At 35.9% G+C, this 26,995-nt stretch overlaps 2 protein-coding genes across 2 annotated transcripts; both read left to right on the top strand.

Moving 5' to 3' along the window:
* Window positions 1–48: 48 nt before the first annotated feature.
* LOC100892473 (deleted in malignant brain tumors 1 protein) lies at window positions 49–13,490 on the top strand. Its single transcript, XM_030977451.1, has 5 exons — window positions 49–236; window positions 5,328–5,699; window positions 10,617–10,861; window positions 11,455–11,602; window positions 12,854–13,490. Exons 1-5 carry the CDS (start codon window positions 170–172, stop codon window positions 13,006–13,008), a joined length of 987 nt encoding a protein of 328 aa, XP_030833311.1. The 5' UTR covers window positions 49–169; the 3' UTR covers window positions 13,009–13,490.
* A 4,828-nt stretch (window positions 13,491–18,318) lies between these two features.
* On the top strand, window positions 18,319–24,724 carry LOC576097 (deleted in malignant brain tumors 1 protein-like). Its single transcript, XM_011668906.2, has 5 exons — window positions 18,319–18,626; window positions 19,828–20,166; window positions 21,013–21,215; window positions 22,848–22,995; window positions 24,143–24,724. Exons 1-5 carry the CDS (start codon window positions 18,554–18,556, stop codon window positions 24,328–24,330), a joined length of 951 nt encoding a protein of 316 aa, XP_011667208.1. The 5' UTR covers window positions 18,319–18,553; the 3' UTR covers window positions 24,331–24,724.
* The last annotated feature ends 2,271 nt before the right edge of the window (window positions 24,725–26,995 follow it).

The raw sequence follows: 26,995 nt of genomic DNA, 5'->3' as shown, positions 1-26,995 counted from the left end.
ACCGACTCCGTTCGATAGCTTGTACATACATATATAACGCGTATATATAGGCAGACAGAACGGGAAACGCATACACAAACGGCTGAACTCATGTGCCGTCTGACAACATATACAAGCAGTACATTTACATGTACATCAATATAATACTTCGTATAGGTCGTGCATCAAAATGGCGCTGAAGGTATGGAATAGTGTCCTAAGATCAGGGCTTCTCTTCGTACTCTGCACATATACACGTAAGTGGTATGAACGTAGATAACATGATGGGGGCAGGGGTTAAGAGCTTTCGCCTGGACATTGGAGAGAAATGTGCACCAAATAGCATATAATTATAACCGCGAATATTAGGATGCCTTCATTATACCTTTGAGAGATGCATGAAAACCTGCTTGCAAAATATAATTTCACTGCTTACATAATCTGTTCAGACACGCAACGTGTGAGTAGACATGTAACTTTGGTTTCGTTTGAAGTTGCCAAAGAAGCCCAAACCAGGTTATTGTTGATGTTAGAACTCAAAACGATTGGAAGGGGCAAAGATTACCTCCTTACTCCTTAGGAGAATGTGGAAAAGAATCGTTCTATATTAAAGGTAATACAACGTTTTGGTATGGGGTCATGAATTCGGTTCAAATGAACATATTCGAAACATATGCAATCCTAAAATATTTAGTGATCGTTGTCGCAGTTGAAATCGAGTCTAAAGTTTTGAAATTGTAAATAATAAACTCTTTATGTTGTATAGCTCCCCCTCAAGGTCAAGATATTCATTATGCTATAAAACAATGATTTTTGACTTAAATCGACCGAAAGCTTTATTATTGAAAAATTAACACAAATACATTCATGTCTGTTAAATATTACCATGACATGCATTATGTCGAATGTCGCATCAAGATGCAGTCCTACATGTACGTCAAGCAAATAGGGTCTCGTGTACTTTGATACGTCATTGTGATTTGGGTGGATAGTACACTGTCGGTCATATAGTTGGAATATTTTTGTTTTACCCCACTTTATGGAATTATTTTAAAAATAATTAAAAAATAATAGATCTAAATAATACTATACATTCTCAGGTTTTATTGAGTAATAGTTTGCCAATGTGTGTTTTGCGTGACTGCTAAAGCATGTGTATGCTACTATGCTGATCAAATAGGGGACCTACGCCCTTAAGTCATAAATGACAGTAATGAGGATTAATGCCCCACAAAAGGACACTAATATAGCACATCGACACGGTTTTGATCATGGGGTCTCACAGTTACGAGGCCATTGCTTTGTCAATGAACCATGACTGTACGCAGCGGGGGCTAGGGTAGGGGCAGATTCCATATATAAATTAAAAAACAGAAAAAAGCAATAAATTTTCAATAATTTATTGCATTTTACCCCGGTCCCCAACATAAACAAATTCTCTGGACGGACATGCATTATGGCTCAAGGCATGGGCACACATAGGATTTGTTTATGTTGGGAATCGGGGTAAAATGCAATAAATTATTGAAAATTTATTGCATTTTCTTTGTTTTTTTAATTTATGGAAACTGCCCCCTACCCTAGCCCCCGCTGCTTACAGTCATGGTTCAGTGAAAAAGCGATGGTCTCCTAACGGTGAGGCCCCAGGATCAAACCCGTGTCGATGTGCTTTATTAGTTTTCCTTTGTGTTGCATTACTCCTCATTACTGTCATTTATGACTTAAGGGCGTAGGTCCCCTATTTGATAGGCAAAGTAGCATGACATGCTTTAGCAGTCACACAAAACACACATTGGCAAATATTATTCAATAAAATCTGAGAAGGTATACTATTACCTAGATCTATTATTTTAAAATTATTTTTAAAATAATTCCATGAATTGGGGTAAAACAAAAATATTCGAACTATATGAGCGACAGTGTATAAAGACATCAAACGCAGGCATTTGCAAGAAGTTTGCTACACAAAATGCAGCCGGACAATTATAAGTGTAATACTTAAGGTATTTTTGACGGAAATAGTGTAATACATGTCACATCATTGCCCCAATAAAAAAAATCACGTGAAAATCACGTCAATATCAAGGTATCGACTTGAGGAGAGTTACGTTCTTCAAACACCGGACATTTACGTAAATGTGTTAATACGTTTGTTGCACTAGGTCACTTAAAACACACGTACACTAAATCACGCAATTGTCACTGCAATATCACCATTATATAACGTGATTATCCCTACCTTGGAGACCATGGTTTGGAAACCTAATACTCCCGTGTTTTTTTGGTTATGAAATTACATCTTCATAAACGAAATTATCGCGTCACAAAAACACGTGAAGCGTTAGTGTTTGTTTTAGTCAAAATATGTGCGTGAAATTCACGTGAATATTACGTTGAAGAGGAAATATATTACTGTAACCCGCGTTCAACCCGATAATTACGCAAATGTTACACCATAAATAAACCAAAATAATGACGTTCTCATCCCGTTTCTGAACATCGTGTTTTGGATCTTCCATAATTACGTCCAGGCGCGCCGGAAGCAGTTTGGGATTAGAGGGGGGGGGGGGGGGGGGGGTGGTTGCAAACATCCCAGAGGAGAAAGTTAGTTGCAACTAGTCCAGTTGATGAACCAGTTAATGCCAACTGGTAACCCCAGAAATTGAAATGGGCTAAATGATCCAGTTGATCCAGACCAGTTATAATTCAACTGGTCTAGCTGAGCCATTAGAACAATTTGGTAAAACTTCCAACCAGTTGAACAGCAACAACACTTCAATACTGGTACGTCTGTATTTCCAATGTAAAGGCATTGGTAATAAGTAGACTTACATAATTAATTAATCGAATTTTTTTCATATACTTGTATTTTATTGAAATTATTTTAGTTCTAGTTAATGTTTTCCTTATTCATGTTTAATTAAATGTAATTTATACGAAGTAGCGAAATGTCCTAATAACTGGTAATTTATATTTGTAGTATTTTCGAAATGAATTGCATATAACTAAATCATCAGTAATTAAGAAATATGCTCTAAATTCAGATAAACTGATTAAAAAACATAGATCTGCACGCACCCCATATTCAATATGCAAATTAATTTGTGTCAGCTGGTTCAACTGGAAACATGCCAACAGTCAGCCAGCAGTCATCACCTGGTGCAACTGGAAATATGCACACAGACCGGTTATCAACTGGTGCAATGTAAAGATGCGAACAATCAGTTATCAACTGGTGAAAATAGAAATATGCCAACAGACACGGGATTATCACCACGGAACTTAAATGGTAACTGTGAAACCATCAAGACACCCAAGAATAACTCATTTTTCACACCTGGAAATCACGGAATACCCAGCTTAGATTAATAATCCGTTTGAGTCACGAGATCATCACCGCGGAACTGCTGGCAACTTTGACTACCATTTACATAGGTGTTTTAAGACACCTAATAATTTCTAATTTTTCACACCTAAATATCACGAATTCACAGCTTAGATTAGTAATCAGTTTTAGCTACGTGATCATCACCAATAAAGTTATGGTAACTTTGAAACCATTTAAAAGGGTGTTTTAAGACACCTAATAATTACTAATTTTTCACACCTAAAAGTCACTTATGCCCAACTTAGATTAATAATCCGTTTGAGTCACGAGATCATCACCGCGGAACTGCTGGCAACTTTGACTACCATTTAAATAGGTGTTTTAAGACACCTAATAATTACAAATTTTTCACACCTAAATATCACGGATTCACAGCTTAGATTAGTTATCAGTTTTAGCTACGTGATCATAACCAAGAAAGTTATGGTAACTTTGAAACCATTTAAAGAGGTGTGTAAGACACCTCAGAGTTACTAATTTAATATAACCAGTGATTCACGGACAGAACAATAAGACGATTAGCCGGTGTAAGTAACGTGATTATTACCATCAACCTTGGATAACCTGTGAAACCAATCGATTAAGGTGCTTACAAGACCAAATAATTACTTATTTATCACCACCATCGGTTAACGGACAAAAAACTCGTTGCTTGGTCAAGTGGTTATTTGGTCATAAACACGTGATTTACAGAGGTAAGTGGAATCACGTTACTCCAGTCGCGTGATAAATTGGTGGTTTTTAGGTTAGATGAAAACGTGAACAGGAGTACCTTTTTTGTTTAAATGAAAGCACGTGTCGATAACGTTTAAATTTAGTTCAAAAGGCACCATACTTTAAAATCACTTAAAATACACTCCCAAAAGAGGTTACTTTTTAGTGTTTTGTTTATTGGGTGTTGATTCTGTCAACCCAATTAAAATTGAATTAAAAGTATGTTTTTCAATACAAACATTTAACCCCCCCCCCAAACAAAAGGAGATATTCCTGATAACCTAATTTAAAATTATCATGTCGTATTACTGTATAGACCTTAACAAAAATTGATATTATCATTATTGATTTGTTATCACTGTTATCCTTGGGTCTCTCCTCTAGCTATAGCTGATTGGGGTGTTATATTCAACACGACAGCAACGAACTTCGTCAAATTAACAAGAGGGAAATTTCAATATGTCATTGTCTACCCCAAAGACAAGATGTTCAGATTACGTAATACACCGTTTGTAATAAAAAAAAAAAATCACATTTCTACAGGTGATTTTTTTGTTGTTGTTGTAATCGTGTCGTTAGTAGTATTCATCATTATTTCTATTTGTTTATTTGTTCGTTTCACAATAGAAAGTACATGATTAAATAGTAAATTACAATGTTTGGAATGATTCTTCCCCATCAACGATTAATTTTTATTCCCCGGAGTTCTAAACACTATGAACATGACGGACAAAGAAAGAGGACACAATATACAGTTCCTCATTCTACCCTCAACAATTGCTGTGGCAGACAAAGGAACATCCCTTCACTGCTATTATTTAAAAATGTGTAGAACAGGTGTCACATGCATATCAAATGCATGTGACATGCATCGTCAAAATCGTCAAAATGCAATGAATTGGCTCTATATACCATTCCAGACATTTAAGTATTGACATGCATGAAAAAAGTCTGTCTTATTTTCAAGGAAAAACGGTTGGGAAAATTCAAAAATGGTTTGGAGAATTTACGGTTAGAGGTTGTTGCACAGTGACGCCTTAAAAAAAAATCATAAATATCTTTGTGGTTTGAGAATTTTCTCAGGATTTTTTTGCCTGTTAGAGGGTTAGTACAGTAAAAGCAAAAATTACAAAGTTTTTTCATCTACCTTCAACAATGTTACCGAGTCACTTAAAGGTAATTTCTCGAAAGTCTTTGCGACGGTGTTCATTGAATTCTTTCATTTTTCCCTCGATCTGAATCGAAGTTATTGCTGGTAGTAGGGATTCCATTCGCCTCCACGGGGGAGCTTCGGATAAGGAGGGACTCGTGCAGGTCAACGTCAGAGGTGTTTGGAAGGCCATCTGCAGAACCGAGTGGGACGCACTGGATGCTCTGGTGGTCTGCAGAGAACTGGGATTTGATGATGGATATGCCCAGGTGTGGAACGAAGGCCTTCAAAGACAGAGTTATCTTCTCACAGTCACGCCAACACCACCGCCGCCTTTCTCTATCGAGGCAGAGAGGTCCCTGATCGAGGGAAACGAATTCGCCTGCAACGGCACCGAAAATTCTTTGTTATCCTGCAAATACAACAAGACGACTTATTATTGTCCAGGCCACGCCGGAGTCGCATGTGGTAGGTATGATTTTCAGATGTCGTGGTTAATATAGTAATTATATAACTGTTTGTAGAGGTGTCGTTGCATAGTTGATACAAGTTACGGAGTTCGAATGCCCGTCGTAGCTATTCCTTGACAATATATAGATCCACAATTGCCACACTCTACCAGGTGAGGTAGCCTAAATGGGCACTTAGGCCGGTGCCAGGTAAAAATGTCAGAGGTAAAAATGTCAAAGGAAAAAATGTCAGAGGTAAAAATGTCAGAGGTAAAAATATCAGAGGTACAAGCAAAAAGTGCCGTCATAAGTACCGTCATAATATCTCAGCACTTTTATCACATAGAATGTCGAGACGTACAGCTACTGCATAGGCTAGTCTATTATATTCATTTCTTCCATAATGTAAATTTTATAAATGGCTGTGTGTTGTATTTCGTACATGTCCTGAGGATAATACAATGTGGAAAATAGATTTTTGAAATTTATTTTTTTTTGTGATCAGGCTTGCATATTTATTATGTATGAATGTCTAACATTTTTTAATATTTTTAATTGGTTGATGTGTTAATGTTTGTGACTCGGACCGGTTTAGCCGGTGGCAGCCTACAACTAGCTAGCCCGTGTAACGTTCCAGAGACGAACAAAGTCCAAACGAAGAAATGAAAGTTCTCGACAAAAGTCAAGTGTTAAAGTGAGTAGTGCATTTAGTACAAATAATTACATATAATCACGAGGAATCACGAAAAGTTACATATATAGGCTGGGCGCCCCGAACTCTGCTAAAGCTTTAGCACCTCATGGCGGCAAAGGAAGTGGAGTAAGAATGAGAAAAAACAAGCAGTCGCCCGAAAAGTGAAAACTCGCTCCGAAAACTAAAAACCCGCTGCAAAAAGTAAAAGACCGTCTCGATTCAGAAGCTCATCCCCATTTTAAACCCTCCGACATGTGTGACCCCTTATAAGGGCGTGTCACTACGACGCATTTCGTCAAAATAATCCACTCCTCTGTGGCGAACGCAATCATTCTACTCCGAGCTTGGGGACCGTTGTCGTAGAGGAGGAACTGCGTTGGGTTGGGCCCATCCGTCATCGTTAGTTCGGGATCCATGTTCAATTCTGCTAGAGTTGCAGGCTCCATAACGGTGCGGCTTGGCAGATTTCCCTGTACTTCTCTAGGCAGATTTCTCACCGTATCCGTATATATTTGTTTGGGCGTGTCGTTGGTGGTCGAGGTCCGTGCCTTCATTTGCTGCCGCGCTTTTGCTATCTCCGCTCCTACTAGGTCAACGTCATGGTTGTGTGGGTTGGCTGTGCGCGGTTGGGCCCGATTGAGATCTCTTTTTAAGGTTCCGTTGCACCCACGTGTACGCCTCACACACTTCCAAAGAATGGACACCTTGCCCTCAAATACTTTTGTGTACATATGCCCCTCATTATATGACCTTCATTCCACCCTTATTTAATGCAATTACCTCCATCGCATGTCGTTTGTCCTTTTTGATATTTATACGTTCATGTCGAGGGAATAATTGATGCCCATTGCTGTTCTCCCAGACTATTTATACCTCAATAGTAATCCACTATCAACTTTTTTGCACATCATTATATAAATAACGATGTAACTTAAACCGAAACTCTGCAAAGCGCGCGCTTCTCTGGAATGTGATGGTGCGGTTGGCATTTAAAGATAAAGTTGAGTTCTGGTCTTGCGATTGCATTGTGAAAGAAACGGTGTGGAAGCAATCAGAAAAGGTTGCTCATCTAGCATAAACATGTAAGTATTGGTGTGGAGTCATCAAAATGATAAAAACTTTGGCCCAGTCTTGGTAAAGTCTTGGTAAAGTAAAGTCATATCTGAGATATGAAGTCATTTGAAATAGATTTTCAGGGAATAACTTTTTTCTTTGATGTTCTTCCACACTTGCATAATAAGAATGATAAACGCTCACAAATTATTGTTCACCTTTAACTCAACCTTCTCTTTAATTGATGTACCAAGGGCGGCTTTCTGCTTTGTATCGGATTAACAAAGCTGCTTATTGATTTTCTCCCAGACTATTTTATACTGCAATAGTAATCGACAATATTTTACTGCAACGCGCGCACTTCGGGAATGTGATGGGTTAGCATTGATAACATGGCTTTCTGCTTTGTTTCAGAGTATCAAAATACCAAGCCCACAAGAAAGTGGAATTGTCGGAAATATGCATTTATTGGAAATTACATATAATATTAGCCATTGCCACGCAGTTAAAATGTCCAACAATCTTCAAAAATGAAGGAGAAGTGGGGGGGGGGGGGGGGGGGGGGGGGGGAAGGTTCATAGATATCTGATCCTATTTTGGGGGCTGTACTGATTTTTCTTTTTATTTAATAATTACACCATGCATGGAGCGACAACTCAGCCTATAAAACATGGCCAAACTTCTCGATTTTAGAAATCTTTTTCCCCAGAAGTTTGCTCAGTGTACCAGTACCATTTGCTTTTACAAAAGCATAATATACCGGTATATAAATATTGAATAAGGCAGACTAATAGGACATGCATAATTGCTACTCCGAGTTTCACGCCTTGCAAGCGATCATCAGACAACTGATAGCATTCTTACATGATTCCTCTGCAACCTTGGTACAAATACGCTCAAAATAAGACTTAACTAATACAATACCTGAATACAATATAATAAAAATTACTCATGAGTAATTCTAATTGAATTTTATTAGTTAAGTCTTATTTTAGGGGTATTTGCACCAAGGTTGTAGGATAATCATGTTTAAAAATGCTATCAATTGCCTGATGATTGCTTGCAAGGCGCGAAACTCGGAGTAGAAACCATGTCCCATTAGTCTGCCTGCTCTGCCTAGGCATTGACCACTGTTCGGAAGGATTTATTAGCAAAGCATAATATAAGAGGAAGGGGGAGAGCAGCCGGGTCACCGTGCCCCAGAAGAAGAATACCCCCCCCCCTCGTCTTCCTTCGGCAATAATCGGGCAAAAAAGTCACCATTCGGGGTCAAAAGGTAAATAAATTTAAACTGGGAAAGTGGAAAACAAAGCAGCGGTGAAATAACAACTGCAGAATATCCCTCGCTGTTCTTTTTCGATAAGCCTAATATATAACCCGGGTGTAACCATAACAAACTTGCCACATGATTTTGTTTTTATTTTTTTCCTCTGACATTTTTACCTCTGACATTTTTACCTCTGACATTTTTACCTCTGACATTTTTTCTCTGACATTTTTACCTCTGACATTTTTACCTCTGACATTTTTACCTCTGACATTTTTACCTCTGACATTTTTACCTCTGACATTTTTACCTCTGACATATTTTCCTCTGACATTTTTACCTCTGACATTTTTACCTCTGACATTTTTACACCGAGCCCCTTGGCCATGAGCGCTCTCATGGAAGCAGTGCTTAAGCCGGTGTTATAATCATGAAGTGCCAGGAATTGAATGGCACTGCCAGACATGTGCGCTATACAGGAACCCACTATTATCAAGGTACAAGTTCGAATTATTAATTATGAAAAAAAAGAAATGTCGAATATGTGAGGCATGCATATGTTCGTGGTTTCATATCTCTACTCCGTCAAAGCAGCCCATGATCCGATAAATAGTTAAAGTGGAAGGGAAGCGATATTACGGCAAATGTAGCCCACCTCCCTTGACGCATATTTCGAAGTCCTCTCCTAGTTCTGCACAGAAGTTTCATGTATTTCTATCTTGTTCGTTATTGACGAAGGGGAAGATTTGTTTTGTACATAGTTTATGTAAAACATATTATGTGCAATTGTTATATCTGGGGCGGATATATGATTGGACATTTTTGAGAGAAAAATGATAAACATTTTTCTTAAAGGTACTATGTCCCATTTGCAGGCCAAACAAATGAAAAGGTTAAATTTCAACGGCATTTGAAAGATAATACTAATTTAGAACTTCCCTCAATAGTGTCTGACAGTGAAGTCTAGCAAGTAAACGGGTTTCATTGCACAATTGTATAAGGACACTGCTAACGTTTACATTTCACAACTAGGACATACATGACAAAGTCATAATTCCTGCAAAGTTCTACAGAATTTGATGTTGGCTGCAAAAGGGACACAGTATCTTTAAGGTGATGATTGGTACATTTATGTTACATTCGACGTGTGTCATAGCTAGAAACCTTCCCACTCACTATTGTCCATAAGTGCCCGCTTATTCCAACTACTCGCACAATTGGCTTTAGAGAGATCCGGTAACTTTGTCTTAGATCCTTTAAAAACACACATTTTAATACACTTTCGCTCATATAGTTGGAATATTTTTGTTTTACCCCAATTTATGGAATTATTTTAAAAATAATTTTAAAATAATAGATCTGGATAATAGTATACATTCTCAGATTTTATTGAATAATAATTTGACAATGTGTGTTTTGCGTGGCTGCCAAAGCATGTGTATGATACTATACTTATCAACTAGGGGACCTACGCCCTTAAGTCATGAATGACAGTAATGAAGATTAATGCCCCACAAAGGGCACTAAAATAGCACATCGACACGGTTTTGATCCTTGGGCCGTTTTGGTGGCCTTTCTTTCGCCCTACCTATCTCCACTATTACAGAAGCTACCCCTTATAAGAAAGTATCATGGTAACCATGTTTTTTTGTCCAAATTACCATCCACCATGGTAACCACGGTAACCATGGTAATCATAGTATCAAACAATGATAAACATAAGGTCATCAAACAATGAATTTGATACCATGGTTACCATGGTACTTTTTTAATACTTCTTACACGTGCGTCATTGAACGCACATCGTTGTGACACGATTTCATATCTAATGTTTAGCTTGATTTTGTTTATACCCGATGTCTACGAAATAGCCCAATAATTCACCATCTTCTCTTACATTTTCTCAATATGATTAAATAAAGGTATCACCACCAAAGAATTCGGTATATTGATGGATGATTTCATACAGTCCAGGCGTTCCAGTCGTCTTCAACGCTACACTGTCCCCACATTTTCGGGGACATCGACTGGCCGGGTGTTGTCTCCGGTTAGCTATTACTCTAGGTATAACGCCGACAGAGTTCAAATTACAGGCGATATATGTAACATGGACAAGAGAGCGGCAATGTTGATATGTGACTATCAAGGGTATCACAAGGGTGGCAAGGTAGATTATCGACATGAAGTTGTTTATTTGTTTCGTTAAACAATTTATGTATGTATGTATTATCTAATTCATTTTCAATTTCATTATTCATTTATTTCTTTTAAAAAAATAATTTTTCTATCATTAATTTATTAATTCGTTTATTACTTCATTTGTTTAATTTTCTTTTCATGTTTTATTAAGTAAAATACATTAGTCGTAATATATATTTAATACAATTATAATAATTATAATAACATACCAGATAAAAATGTCTTCTCTAACCATTATAGCCATGACAAAAGATGATGTATTCAGCGGTTGCTTATACAGAAATTGATTATTTAAACGAGGATTCTCCATGGGTTAAATTACTCTTTGTCACCAAAGTAGTGTTGTTGTTGTGTTTTTTAAGGGGGGGGGGGTGGGCTCCACCATTTGCACAATACCAATCAAAGTATTCAAGCATAATTGAGTGAAATGATGCATTTGCGGGTTTTTTAGAAATGACCTATATGGATTATGGAAGTATTAGGAAGTCAAGGAACTGTTAGGTTTGATTGTAGTCTTTAATACCCTTCTTTATTAATGTCCTTTCCCCCTCCATTTTATAGGTAATCCAATTGCCATCCATACCCAACATACCTAAGCTGATTCACACATTAACTTGTATTGACGCAACATTCCTTCCGAGTTGTGACGTGGTATATACAAAGGACGGAGTGTGTCCTGCCGGTGTTCAATACAATAGCGTCGAATGTTGTGAGTATAGGAACAGGCATTTAAGTTGTTTTTATTATGGTAGAGCTCGTTATACCCTAAATGCAATATTTGTCATATTGGAGCACTGAGACAAGTCACCAAAGAAACATAAACACTCACACATCCGCACGCACACATTAATAGGTTGTTCCTTTAAAGGGAGGCTTTACTACTTAAGCCAGAAGGGATTAGACCACACAGCGAGCCAGCGAGGTAACTGTGACAGGTGGCTATCTCATTAACTCAGCTCTCATTTAACATAAGAAAAAGAGGATCACGGGGGACCAACAGGCACCGATTGGGGAAGTTTTCTATATAGAGGGAGCAAGTAGCTACAAGTAGGACAGTGTGCCTTTAATAACATGATGCTTAAAGCTGCCAATTAGAATAACAACTGAAGTAGCAAAAACATAGACAATTAAGAAAACAATAAAAAACGATACATAAGAAAACAATTGTTGTATCTTGATATGAATGAAAAGTTCTAATACAGTGCACTCCTCTTTGTCATATCTCTGCTATTGGCCGTTTAGCTGTATTAAACACAAAACGCTCTTTGTCAGATTTATCCTTATACGTGTAATTTTTTGTCATGCATTCTGTTGGTAACTTTACTATTTCCGTGGTCCTAGTTAGACAACAATAATTTGATCGTGTTATTTCATTCTCTTTACACCTGCAACAGTCTGAATCCTAATATTTTCGTGCCAATGATGCAAAATAGCCAAATCTTGATATTTCGTGCTACTGATTACGATGACTCGTATGCCGCAATTACAATAACGTATACAATGCATTGTACTCTTAGAAATGCTAATTAAAAATATGCTTAGATGGTGATGTGTCTACACAACTATAGGCATGTTTTGCTACCGCAATTCGGCTAATATTTAGCCTATTATGAAGTAATTCTTCCCTTTTTCACACTAACCGGTCATTATATTACCCAATTTGGCTTAAGGATATAGTCCTACCAGAATAAGGTTGATGCTGGACAACTCTTTTTTACCCAATATATTTGATTTGATGTTATATGTAAAGAGTTGCGAACTATAACGAAACATGTACATCTTAATGATTCTAAGCTGTAGAGTTGCACTGGGTCTTCTGCAGTTACAAACAAAGCGTCAGGTCTTTGACACGCCGTTGATAGCAAAATGAAAAGCTCTCTAAAGGCTCGTTCAGATATGCAACTCGGTTCGAATGTGCGGTATGTCAGAACATTGTATTCTTCTTTTTTTTCTCCTTAAGACACAAAGTTGCAACCATCTGTCTTCGGGTCTCTGGCTTTCCTCGGTGTGGCTTCTATTCTTATCCTCATTGCTGGTGCGTTTGGCGTGTCTAGGATTTTGCGGAAACCAAAAACTTTATCAGTTCCTCACCCCGAATGCCATGAACACTCCTGATGAATGATACGAAGCTGTTTACTCCTACGAACCGAAGTGTTTGTGTCTCATTTTCAATAAAGCAAACATTGCTAGTGCAAACTCCTGGACATTACCACTACAGCAGCACTCAGCGAACAACTTTTCCTAATACATCGGTTACACCAACGAAACCGACGCAAGACCACAACTGGTAGCACCAAAAACTACATCGAATGGCGAATAAGGTAAGCCTGGAGTTTTTGTGGAGTCGGATTGGCGTTGTCACTGTCGTATACGACAATAATGTATACTACCCACTGGACTACTGGTTATCCGGCACATGTTCGCTAGAGTCGGGGTAATAAGATGATAATAGCACATTTAGACATTACCTTAGTAATGAAGCAACAGACTCCATGTTTTGGAAACCGATTACAAATTTTGAGGTTTAAGATCTTTTATTCACTTTGAATCTAAAGAAAGCATGTGGTTACGATAATATTCCAGCTAGATTGCTAAAAGATATGATGCTGCTTATTTAGTTGCAAGACCATTGGCTTATATTTTTAACCAATTATTCGTGTTGGGTCTTGTTTCAGAGGCGATGAAAGTAGCTAAAGTAACACCTATTTTTAAAAAAAAAGTGGTGAGAGAAATACCAGGTAATTACCGACCAATCTAAGTGTTGTCTTCGTTGGCAAAAGTATGTGAGAAGTTAATAAATAAGAGGCTACTTGATTATCTTGAAATGAATAGTGTCTTGTATAACAACAAATATGGTTTTCGTAAACAATAGTACAAAGTTGGCGTTAATTAATTTAGTTAATGATATAAAACCTTTGGATAAGGGTAGTATAACCGTAGGCGTATTCCTAGATTTTCAGAAAGCTTTTGATACGATAGACCACACAATACTGGTATTAGTAGTTGACTGCCACATGAGTAGTTTAAAGATTATCTTTATGAAAGATTTCAGTTTGTCAATTATGATAGACATGGTTCATTACTACAGATGAAAGCGTGTGGTGTAAAATGAATAATCTTACAGTAAATTTGTTAAAAACTAACTATTTTAACCTGTAAGAGGAAGTATTGAAAATAGTCGACACAAAAATTCGTAGGAATCCATAAATAACAACACTTGACTTGGAAGTCTTATATTGAAAGAGTCAATAAGTGTATTAGAAAAAAGGTTGGTGTATTATATAGATTAAGACAGTTTGTACCTAGAAATATTTTATTGTTATTGTATAAAACATTATTTCAACCACATATTACAAATGGAATTGAAGTTTTGGGAAGCAGTTATGAAATTAATATGAAATATTTATTCTTAAGCCAAAGATGGCACTCAGAGCTTTAACATTTATTTCCTTTCGGGCACATTCAAAACCAATATTCCAGGAGTTAAAATTATTGATTGTGTATCAATTACATAAACTATATATCTATTTTCGTTGTTATGCATCAATTATTGAATAATAGATTGCCACAGTCCCCTATTTAGTACGGCTCTTTCATATAGCACAGATATGAGACACGACAAAAATAAAATAAAAAGCTAAGTATTCCTAAAGTAAGAACAACACAAGGTACATTTTCTGTGTCATACAGAGGCATTTGCTTCTGGAATGATTTACCTTTGTTCCTACGGGGAAAAAAGCTTCTTTGTTTTCGTAGTACTCTAACGGCACAAATGTTAATAGAATAACTGTGTTCACCTTTTAACCAAACTTCTTTCCTTTATTAGACAATAAACATATACTCTATATTTGTAGACAGTTATGATATTTCACTGTATTATATTATACAGAATGTCTATTTATATAAGTTTAGGCTTTGTACTAAACACACAAACATGTACATAGAATATTATGTAGCTTAAGTATAAACATGTACCTGTATTCAACAAGTCATATATATTTGTATATATATATATATATATATATATGTACACAAATTGTTAAATTTTAAGATACTCTACTTTAAAGGTGTTCCGCAGGGATCCATCCTGGGCCCATTAATATTTCTATTTATATCAATGATATTTGTAATGTATCTAAAACTTTAACCCTAATAAGGCCGGGGGGGGGGCATTATGGATTTTTCTGATTGTTCGAGAACGCATATGGATGGCGCCTCGCCGCTCGCTGACTTTTTTCTTAAGAGTCTTGCGCATCTTTAAAAAAAAAAAAAAAAAAATCGGACCTATAGTTACAAGGTCACGTGACCTTTTGTCTTTGCATGTCAGCCCGAAAATCGCTCATTTTTGTGATTTGTGTACAAAACATACGGGAATGTCATTTTTCCTAAAAATAGATCAAACATTGGTTATTGGGTCTTGTTTAAAATTTAGGTGGTTGTTTTGTGAGTCAAAATAGTTGAATTGTAGGAAGAAATAAAAAAAACAAAAAAACAATAACATAAATAAGTTAAAAAAACAATGAAATACATAAGAAATTATCAAAACAAGAGATAACATAAGGAATAAGCTGGCTCTTCCAATTTTTTTGTCGTATTATTGTTCCAAATGGTCTAATGAATATATGTAGTGAAAAAGAATTTGATTTTATGACGTTATTTGCATAAATTACCATAAATATGCAAATGAGTGATTTTTTTTCAAAAAATTGAAATTATCATATTGTTCTGTACACTTCACTTGACATGCGTGCAAATTTTCGCGGAGATCGGCCCTTTCACGGCCGAGATCTTAGGGGGGGGGGGGCCATAATGCCCCCCCCCCCCCCGGCTGTAGTAAGACTTCAAATAGCCCGGCCTTATTAGGGTTAAATTATACCTTATTTCACAGATGATACGAGTGTTTTCTTGTCTCATCGCGAAATCAACACTCTTGAAGAGAAACTAAATTCGGAACTACCAAAGTTGACTTTATGGTTTAGAAGTAATGTGCTCTCTCTCAATGTTCTTAAAACAAATTATATTAATTTTAGAGGTAGAAAATCTAATGACAACCTTGCTCTTAATATTAAACTAGATGATACTTCTTTAGAGAGAAAGACATGTACGAAATTCCTTGGTGTCTATATCAATGAAAAACTTGACTGGAGCGACCATGTAAAACACATTGTTACTCCAATCTCCAGAAATATTGGCGTACTGTATAGAATAAAATGTTTTGTTTCTGATAGAATATTACTTATGCTATATAATAGTCTAATTTTACCACACATCTCTTATTGTAATATTTTGTGGGCAACATCCAAGTGTGTGACTAATAATATTCTTCTGTTACAAAAGAAAGCTGTACGCACATGTACCCGAGCTGGTTATCGTGACCATGCTACCCCACTATTTGTTAAACTGAAATGCTTAAAGATTGATGATATTAACTTCCTCCAAATTGCCATTTTTATTTTCCGTTTTGATATCAAATTATTACCTACGTCATTATCTTCAATGTTCCAACCTAATAACACGGTTCATTCGTATTCAACAAGACAGTCATCGAATTTACATGTGGTCAATCCTCACACTACATTAGCCCAGAAATCAATCAGACACAGAGGTCCAGATGTATGGAATTCTTTACCTAATGATATTCGAAATATAAAATCAACAAACTCCTTTAAAAGAGCACTCAAATGTATTATCATTTCACAGATGTAAGATATTACTTACATTATAATCTATTTATCAGTTCTAATTAAATCTAACATAATTTTGTTACTAGGCTTAACGAAATTTAATTAAAAAAAACAAAAAAACTTTGTAACTAGTGTAAATAGTTCACTACAAAACTTTAGGAATTTTATTTGTCATATATTATATATTTGAAAGGTGTTGTAAAGATTCAAGCTCTATTTGCTTATGTTTCATCACCTTTGTGTGTTCATTCTTCAAACTGTATATAAGTTGCAACTTGTCTTTGATAAAGCAATGTTATATTCTTTTTCACGTGAAGTTAATTCAAATGTATTGTAAAATTGAAAATGATTTGTCATCTTATATTAATTTTTCATGTGATGTTAACTTCAATGAATTGTGAAATTGTGAACATGCATGCATAAATAAATAAATAAATAAAAAAGGTAACGGACATGATAAGCATTTTATGCTATTTTCTGGGCCCTATTATTCTTCCGGTATATTTTGTGTGTGTGTGCAGAATCACACTTTCAGAACACCTGACAAAACATTTATAAGGCAATTACTTTTTCAAAATAATTTACCAAATGTAATCACTTCATGTAATGTTAAATATGTGTTCAGTACTATATCTGACAGCATAAGTCTCATTTGATATATGTATCCATTGTTTGTTAACGAAACCTGAGAATAGCTTTATATATAAGCCTTGTACTATATATTATACATTATAATATACATTATCTTTCTTTTCATGCAATGAATGTTGCCATTCCAATTGTAATTGTGAATTTTTGTAGAAATAACTTTTCTATTGTGTGCTTATTTGGATACATTTTTTAATTGATTTTAAATCTGATTTTGTAATGGCCGTGATTGCCATCTCATATGATAATAATAATGCACATTCTTTTGAAAGTATCACCAAACATAAGTTTAAGAGGGAAAAGGGGATTTGTAGGGATATTGGAAATTCATAGGGATATGAAAACTACATGCCTAATCTATATCTTCACGTCGATTTGCCGTATTTCACTTCAAATTGTCATGGGCGCACGGCCACAATTTTACCAGGAAGTGACGTCAATTGCCCGATAACTAACCTTTTGAGTTTCTAGATTTGCAAGGGAACGAAGTCTTTGAGCATAACCTTCGATACTTTTAATGTTGAAATTAAGTCTAAAACATGCCAAAATGAGGCTTGACAATTACCTTTTCACGTCCTCACTGATGAATTAGACAAATACCTATACAAATGAGGTGACCATTAATATGAAGGGGTTTCAAGACTTTAATACACAATATGTTTTTGTTTATTTTGACTCCAAATACAGTGCGAGTCAGAAAAATAGACATTTAAAATTTCCCACCAGCTATAATTCCAATAACAAACGATGCTTAATAGAATGAGAGAGAGAGAGAGAGAGAGATAGGCCTGTCGAGAAAGAGATCGAGATCGAGAGAGAAAGAGAAAGACAGAGAGTCCGACAGCGAGACAGGTAGAGAGAGAAAGAGAGAGAGAGAGAGGGGGGGGGGTGCGGGTATATACACGTAGAGAGAGAGAAGAAAAAAAAACAGGTTAATACAGAGAAAGAGAGAAAACGTAAAAGTGCATACTGCAGTTTATTCAACCATGAAACAGATATAGTAGGGTAGCAGTTTTCGCATGCAATAAATTAGAAATGTGATATACAAGCATGTATTGATCAAAGCGCAATAGACACAACTGAGGTGAAGGGCAGGTTTATTATTGTTGCAATGACGTTCTTCTATTTTACTGTTGTATGTGCAAAATATACTTGCAAATTGCACATGAACATAGAGTGTTTTCGATAGTATACACGCCATGTTGTATTCACATTGGTGGTGTTAATGGTGGTGGTGGTGGTAAGGATGATATGTACAGACGTGTAACATTGTTTTTTTCTACTTGGAATCGACCTTAAATTCCTTTGAAATACAGCGTGATTAAATCATGGCAGTATCAGCGTGGAGTCAAATGATCAACTTACATGTGTTGCACCTTCTAGTAATCGGCATGGGCACGAGTAAGTTTATTCACCATACGTTTGGCTCTTAATAACAAATGAAAGATACATTGTAAACGCAATCCGAAATAACATACTAATATGATTATAGTAATGATCGATATTGTAAAATATAGCAAAATGAATAAAACAAGCAATCGTAGATCACAGGCTATATACATTATGCTGTGCTAGAATACATATGTAAAGCTTACATTACTTTGATAGATCTATCATCTTTTTATCGAACTAAGCCAGCATATAATAAGTTCTGGTCAAACGACTGCAGTGGGAAAGCTTGCTATTTAGAAAGGTAGATTTGTAGTAAATAACAATTGTGTATATTGAGGTTCTTGATTCATCAATGTATTCAGAGATGCACCCATTCTTGCTCAAAATCACATAAACCTACAATTGAAAAACACTACACACAGGAATGGATATGTGGGACAGTACTGGACCTCACACACGTCGAGTGGCATGTCTTGAGCGTTTCCTCAAAACATGTTTGTTGGCTATTTTAAGTCATATTCCAAGCATAATGGACTTTGGAGAGCACGCAATCCTTTCCTCGGGGATTTTGTTATTCCACATGGGTCTTTATATATATATATTTTTTTGTTTTGTTTTAGTCTTTTCAGAACTCAACCCTCTCTTCAAGTCACCAATGCGTTCGAATCGTGCATAGCATAACATAACATAGTATAACATTTCACCCACTGCTCTGCGCATTTTAGGCCTCACAATAAATGAGGATAACAAATGATGCCTCAGATATTTCCTGTATAACTCTTTTGGGGAAAGAAATAGCCCATGCAAACATTGGTGAGAATGATGATAACAATTGAATACATGATAGGAAGAGGGGCCATTTCCTTTTAAAAGAGTTTTAATGAATTAATGAAGAAATAAACCTTTGTATTTGCAGAATCAAACTGTTTTCATCTTCATATATATATATATATAATAAATAATGTCTGCTTATTATAAAAGTTCCTGAAGATCAAAAATTCTGTCTATCAAACTTACTGCAAAGATATAATTTCTGTAAGCTGGTCCTGTTTTTAAGTATAATAAATAAGACAAAAAGATTTCAATTAAAAATGGATAACTTAACCCCCTCGTATCCTATATGAATTGATGTATAGACCTCCTATTTAAAGGGAATTTGGGAGTAATTTTTGCTCTTTTCGATTCCGTTCTTGTCATTTTAAATTTGAAGTAGTCACTGGCAGTTCAATCCGCTTGTATGGAGGATCTTCAGATAAAGAGGGCGCTGTCCAGGTCAACGTGGAAGGTGAATGGAGGAACATCTGCAATGACGGATGGGACGCAGTGGATGCTTTGGTCACCTGCAGACAGTTGGGGTTTACTGAAGGATATGCATTGATCTTCAACGGTGACTTGTATGATCCTGACATATCCTTGAACAAACCAGAGAGGGAGACTTTCCTCACCGTTGGGACCGACTTCGCTTGCAACGGAAGTGAGGAATCCCTCTTGACCTGCAACTACACAAAATATGGCGGATATTGTGGGCAATGGGCCGGAGCAGTTTGTGGTAGGATCGCATTTTGAAAATACGAATTTCAGCTGATGCGTGAACCGATAAATATGTGCATACATTTCATTTATACGTGTACTTTAATCAATATTACATACTGCAGGTCGTCCTGCTGGCATGGTATTTGAAAAAAATTAATGTATAATGCAATCATGAAGAGCCAGAATCCGATGTATGAACCGATAAATATGTGCATACATTTCATTTATACGTGTACTTTAATCAATATGACATACTGCAGGTCGTCCTGCTGGCATGGTATTTGAAAAAATTAATGTATAATGCAATCATGAAAAGCCAGAGTCCGATGTATGTCGCCCCTTGATGGCAAAATGCAAAATGAAGGGGCAACTTAAACATAACCAGGACGGGACATATGCGCCTATGATTATTTGCTATGCTACATTTCACTAACTTGATACATATCGTCTTGAGATTTAGGATTAATTTTGACCTAAATATTGATTACTTTTTAACTAGCATGATTTGCGAAATTCCATGAGAACATAATATGGTCGGTCATCCCGCTTCTCCGACTAGTTCACAAAGGCGTTCTGGGCCCAATTCCTCGTGGCGCCATAAGTCTTAATTCGTATAGAAATCCAGTAGAAATACTAATTTATTCTATACAACATGTTTTAAGAGATTAGTTCGTATATAAATCCCATATAAATAATTGTTAATTTTATACATATTTCAATGGGATGTCCCAGAATTTAGATGACGGTTTTGCGGAAGTACCCCCACCTCCACCACAGGCCTTGATCACGTTCAGTCCGCTGTTAATGTCGATGCTTTACGAAATATTTCTTACCCTTCTTCCCTTGATTTATTTCTTTCTAGACATCACTCCACAACAATTCTACGAACTGATCACCCACATCGGCCAGTACAAAACTCTTTTATACACTATCGCTCCCAATGGCCTGGTGCTGGCCGTACAGCGACAACAGACTCGTACCCGTGTTTTGGGGGGCGTTTGCAACATGGACGACCGCACGGCTTCGATGATATGCGACGAATATGGATACCATTACGGCGGCAAGGTAAAGTGTTTGTTTTTCGATCACCACCGTGGGTTTTTAGAAATGTGTTAGGACGATTTTTTGCCCTTAATAATAATTATTATATTCCGCTTTTATATAGCGCTTAATACATCTAACAATGTCTCTATAAAGCGCTTTACAGGTATACTATTACCACGGTCATTGGATTCAATACTTGCCTGCACACACTGTGTGCACAATCTCCACTCCCTGGGGAGTATTCCAGCCAGGCGTTACTTAACGCTAAAAAACTGTTTGACCAACAATGACGGTCGAATCCTACAGTGTACCCTTCTCAAGTGAAACAAACTTTGAACCTTATCTCCACCATTTGTCGAAACCCTGGACTGTCATATTATTTGCGGTATATTATACATTGTGACTCTGGGTCCCCCATACTTATTCTTTAGCTTGAAACAAACAAAATAATAGTGTTTCTCTTTCATCATTTGATGATACAGGCTATATTGTTTAATAGTTATTACGATGTTATGATACGTGACATTTGTACAGTACTTGTGCTTCATTTGTATTATGTTTTGAACTTATTATGTTAAAATTGTTTGAGAAGTGTGGCAATAAATAAATAAACCTGAAACTTGAAAATTGAATTGACTGTGGTGGTCACCTGTTTTTTCTATTTGCCCATTGAAGCCGATGAAAGTTAAAGATGGGAAATATAATTGATTTGATTTGATTTGATTTGATTTATTTTCCACTCAAATATCCACAAATTAAATGACATATATAAACCATACAGTAATGCAATGTATAATAGAACAAATGAATTATACAAGTAACGAAATAATGACAAGTATATTCGTAATCAAATAAGTTTACAAAGTACATTTATGTTTGAGAATTAGACAACAGATTTTAAATTGCTTGATTTAATTGAGAGGGGAAAAAAGGGAATCTCAGAAAAGCTAGGCTTGTTGAGCGAGATTCCCAGTATAAATTAAATTATGGACCATCAACAACGTGCATCAAATTCTGCACATTGCCGCTCCCAGAGAGACCAGATAGTGTATTATCGAATTTACATACCTCAGCCGTAATATCAGTATTCGTGACATATATTTTTATGTAAGGTAGAACATTAGGGCACGTCGGATATAATACCTGCAAATGGGCAGATAAAGGTTATTTGTACGAAACTGCAAAATCCATCGGGATAACTGCTGTTCACAAAACTTATTCAATCGTTATGCATGGGCTGTAAATTCTGTGATACCGTCACAAGTGGAAGCTTTTATTTTCAAGAAGGCAAACGAAAGGTATTCAGGTAGTATCTCAATCCATTAGGCATTGATTACTCTAAAATGTATAAAGTTAGCCGTCTCCATGTAAAACAGATCTGTGTATATTTAGGGTGCATGTGTACAAATGCTTTCATCGAAGTGGCTTATACATATTAACATTTCAAATGTTTTTGTTCAAGCAAATTTAACATCATATTCCTATCAAATGCCTTCATTTTTCACTCCCTTTCATTCATTATATCTACCATATTTGTTTCATGTGTTGTCTTTTGCCTCATTGTCTTATGCGACAAAGAATCTCATCTTGTTTGCTTACTTCAGTTTTGCTTTTTAATTTTGCGACATTCCAATTTTATTCTTTATCTTTTAGCCAACAAACTTGCCTGTTCTAGAAAACTTGCCGATCGTAGTCAGTAAGGTGTCATGCAGTGATGCTTATTGGTTAGGTGACTGCCAGGTGGACTTCTCAACGGACGGCCTGTGTGATGGTGGGGCTTATACAAATGGCGTCAAGTGCTGTAAGTTTCCCCAGTTTCTTCCTGATTTTTTTATCAGCGCCATCTATACTCGGAGTTTGGCCAGCTTGATTTTAGTTCATCACAACATGGCATACACAAAAGTGTTAACATAGACGGGAAAATCTGTAGTAAAATACTTTTGAACTCTTGTAGGTTGCCGGAGCTAAAGCAATGAAAGTCGCTGAAATGATATCCAATAGCATTTGGAAGCGCATAGAGACTTTTAATAGATCATAATGTGATATGCGCTACGATTATTATTCTTTTGTATTCCAAGTTTAAGTTTTAACACAAGTTCAAATTTGGGTTGTTAGCACAAATAAAAGGTACCGAAAATATAGGAAAGGAATCAAGTAATAATGTATTGTTTACAAAGTAAAAAAATAAACAAATTTATCATAAATATTAACATTCTAACCAAAACAAATAATTCAAAAATTATTGAGTAGTCATATGCGTGTCTACATGTGTGCAATGTTATAAATTGAATCAGATAATCGTCATTCTATACTGATATTTGGACGAAATAACTCAGATTGGTATGTCACAATATCTTAGTCATTGTCCTAAATTATTTTTGTAATGACTTTTGGTTGTACTGTATGTATACTCATGTCCGTTCATTTCTTCCTAACGAAGACAAACTGATGGAAACAAAGAAAACAACTCTTAGCATGACAGAAATGCCCGACATTGCTCACTCTCCGAAGTTCACCCACCTCAGACATAATATTTACATTTACATTTTTGTTTGATATATGCGAATTCAATTATTTAATTAGGCATTATCATGTATAGAAATGACTGAATACATAAAATAAAACACAATTAAGTCAATATAATTATAACGAAACAAAATCGAATGAATTTAGCTAAACTTTAATATTATTTATAATGATGGTTATAACAATACTACTACTAATAATAATAACGTCAATAATAATAGTAATACTTGGTACTTGTACTTGGTTGGGTAATTCCTTTGGCAGCTCACTCAGGAAGCTATACTGGGATGGTAGGTGAGGCGAGTATCTACAAGAAGTGTCATGAATTGCTGGAATGGTGTTTGGACCGCAAGCATTTGTTCATAAAGCATAATGAATAATAAGATCATTCTAAATCCATTCGTCTATTTCCTTCTTTCCAGACACAACGCCGAGACCGTCCGTCATCGGGTCACTAGCCTACGCCGCTTTAGGAACCATTTTCATTGTCTTAGCTGGTGCTTTTGCTATCCACTGGATCAGGAAATGGACGAATTCCCATCTTCCCCATTCCAATCTCACAGAAATTGTCGAAGATACACCCTCAAGCAAGAAGTTGTCTCAAACTTGACCTACAAAATATGTGACCGTTCACCTTTCGATGCGCCTTAACTCTCGATCAAATTTATGATCAACATGGTCATTTTGAAGACTAAAACAAGCAAACCTGTCTGGTTCCCTGTTTTACTATAGTAGCGACAAAGCAACAGTATGAAGACCCTTAGTACTGATCTTTGTAAAATACAAAATGGTAGGCAGTTTCCATGTGCAGTATTTCATAATTCGCTTACATCGGACTTGTTGGAAATAGGTCTACCATCTTATGGGCGTACATGTCTTGTACACAACAAACTGGATGTCCCAGCAAGAAATTATCCCCAATCCCTTGAGACAAAGCCTTCGGCTGAGGGAAATATACGATGATGTAATGTAGCGTTTAGAGGAGGGTCCATTTTGTTGCATAAGCCCCGTGTGTCGTAAGTGAAGATCACTCAAGTTAATATATACTTGTTTGTATTCGTTTAATACACGAATGATGTCGACCCCCATTCAATGAGAACCCACGATTGTGTGTCTTTAAAGACACGTTCAATTCTCATCTTGCCTTCTCGAAAAGACTATTGCATTAGAATTTAGAATTTTAGAAATGTATTGACTCGTTGACCCCCTCTCGGGGTATGAGAGCACAAACAAACATAAAAGTATAAATATCAATGAATGACTTATGAATACAAATTCTTATACATTTTTCCTTGGACAATGACACAAAGATACAAACGATAATAGGTGTATAGTGTATGAAAGTAGAAACATGAACCAAAAATACATAAAATAAAAGACATGGCGGTTCATTATTGTACATTTATTTGCATCTCGTCACACCGGAAGGACATTTCTCAAAGTGTGCGTGATGGGGTCCCATTTATATGAAACCGAGACTGAGACTACTCACCAAAGAGGAGACCCTTGTTTTATCTTAAGTGTCAATCCATCATAGAACGATGTCACTTATTGTAAACAAATTAAAGTTTACATCATTGTCGTGGAATGAGAAGACGAATTATAAGTATGTTTAAAAGGATTTGATTTTGATTTGATTCATTGGTTTCTGCATCTTTTTCCTTCTTTTCATTATACATTTTCATGAACATAATATAATTTATACAATATTTTAGGTGTATATAATTTTATACAGATGATAAACGAAATTAAACAAATATATTGAAAGCATAATTAACATACATTAAATGCAGGAGGGCTACAGAAATAAGCAAAGTAGCTTGACGTGCCCGCAGCCCCAACTTAGATACAACAATAAAAGGATAGTACTTACTACTTTCAACCTACTTTAGAGTAGAGGAGTATGCCAAGCTAAATGCCCAGTAACATGAAATTCAGTATTTCGTATGAAGTGTTTGCGATTTGATGAAAACCCTATATATCAAATGAAAGAAGGTGTTAATTTTATTATTAAATAAACTCTGCATAACAAACTAATTTGACGAAATTTCTGCTCACAAAATTTTTGACTTTTCGTCGATTATCACTTGATATACAGGTTTTTCGTCAAAAATAATTTGATATGCAGAGTTTTACTTGAACAACTTATTTTTGTCGGTGATAAACTGAGTTTGTTTGAATTAATGAATCTATCATGAACCATTTATTTCCTAACTTGGAGTACAGTAGTGAATGTCATACAAAGTCGAAGGTACGGAACTGATTCCCCGAAGTGATTGATTAATAACAATTGATATCAGCTTGGCTACTAAAGCCACGCAGTTTATTTTTATATGAGCAAATTTGTTATTTAACTTTTATTTAACTTAAGTTAAATAACAAATTTGCTCGTATCATGATGCAAGAAGAAGTGGAAAAAGAAGGAGAAGAAACCATTTTGTGACAGACTTCCTGATTACTTTTTTTTCTGCCTTATGTATTTTTACCTGCTCCTTTCGTTTTGAATACTAGCAGTTTTGTTCATCTGACAATATATATATTCCTTGACCCTTTCTTATAAAGAGTTGGTATTAATTACAACTTATTTGCGATTGATATCGATCGCAAATATGTATATATGAGATAGGGGACTGCCAACTTGCGATCGATTTTGATCAATCGCAACTATTTTTTTAAGACAGGGCCCTAAAATGTTTGTAAAATCTTTGACAGAAGTAGCATTTCTGTTTGAAAAGTTCTATGTATACGTAATGTATTATTTTTTTTCTTCACATTCTGTTTACTATACATGTACATTTAACAGTAAATAATTTTTCTAGATATTGTTATGTTGATAAAAAAAAAGGAATTTTATAATGATTAAAAGTATATGCTTTGCATTATCAAGATATTGCTGTTCGTATTCGTTTAAGCAGTTTGTCAATGGAGCTGGATATTAATTTTGGGAAATGGTAGATAAAAGGAGAGGAATAATCAGAAGAGAGAAATAGAAAGAGAGAGAGAGAGAGAGAGAGAGATAGAAAGAGAGAGAGAGAGATAGAGAAATAGAAAGAGAGAGAGAGAGAGAGAGATAGACAGGAGGAGGGGGAAAAACAAGAAAAAGGAGTAGAATATAAAGAGGAGCAGAGGATAATGAAAAAGGAGTAGAATTATAAGAAGATGGAGAAGAAGGAGAATATCATGGAAACCTCATCAGCATCAATGATTTTCTTTCCGAAAGCCCTGCATTTATTATTACCCCAGCAATCACCAGTTTTCCATTTTCACCAGGTCGG

Source organism: Strongylocentrotus purpuratus, unplaced genomic scaffold (assembly GCF_000002235.5).
Source record: "Strongylocentrotus purpuratus isolate Spur 01 unplaced genomic scaffold, Spur_5.0 spur5_scaffold_9, whole genome shotgun sequence".
In the NCBI taxonomy this organism is placed as follows: Eukaryota; Metazoa; Echinodermata; class Echinoidea; order Camarodonta; family Strongylocentrotidae; genus Strongylocentrotus; species Strongylocentrotus purpuratus.
Note: the sequence above shows the minus strand (reverse complement) of the source record. Positions and strands in the feature narration are given on the sequence as shown.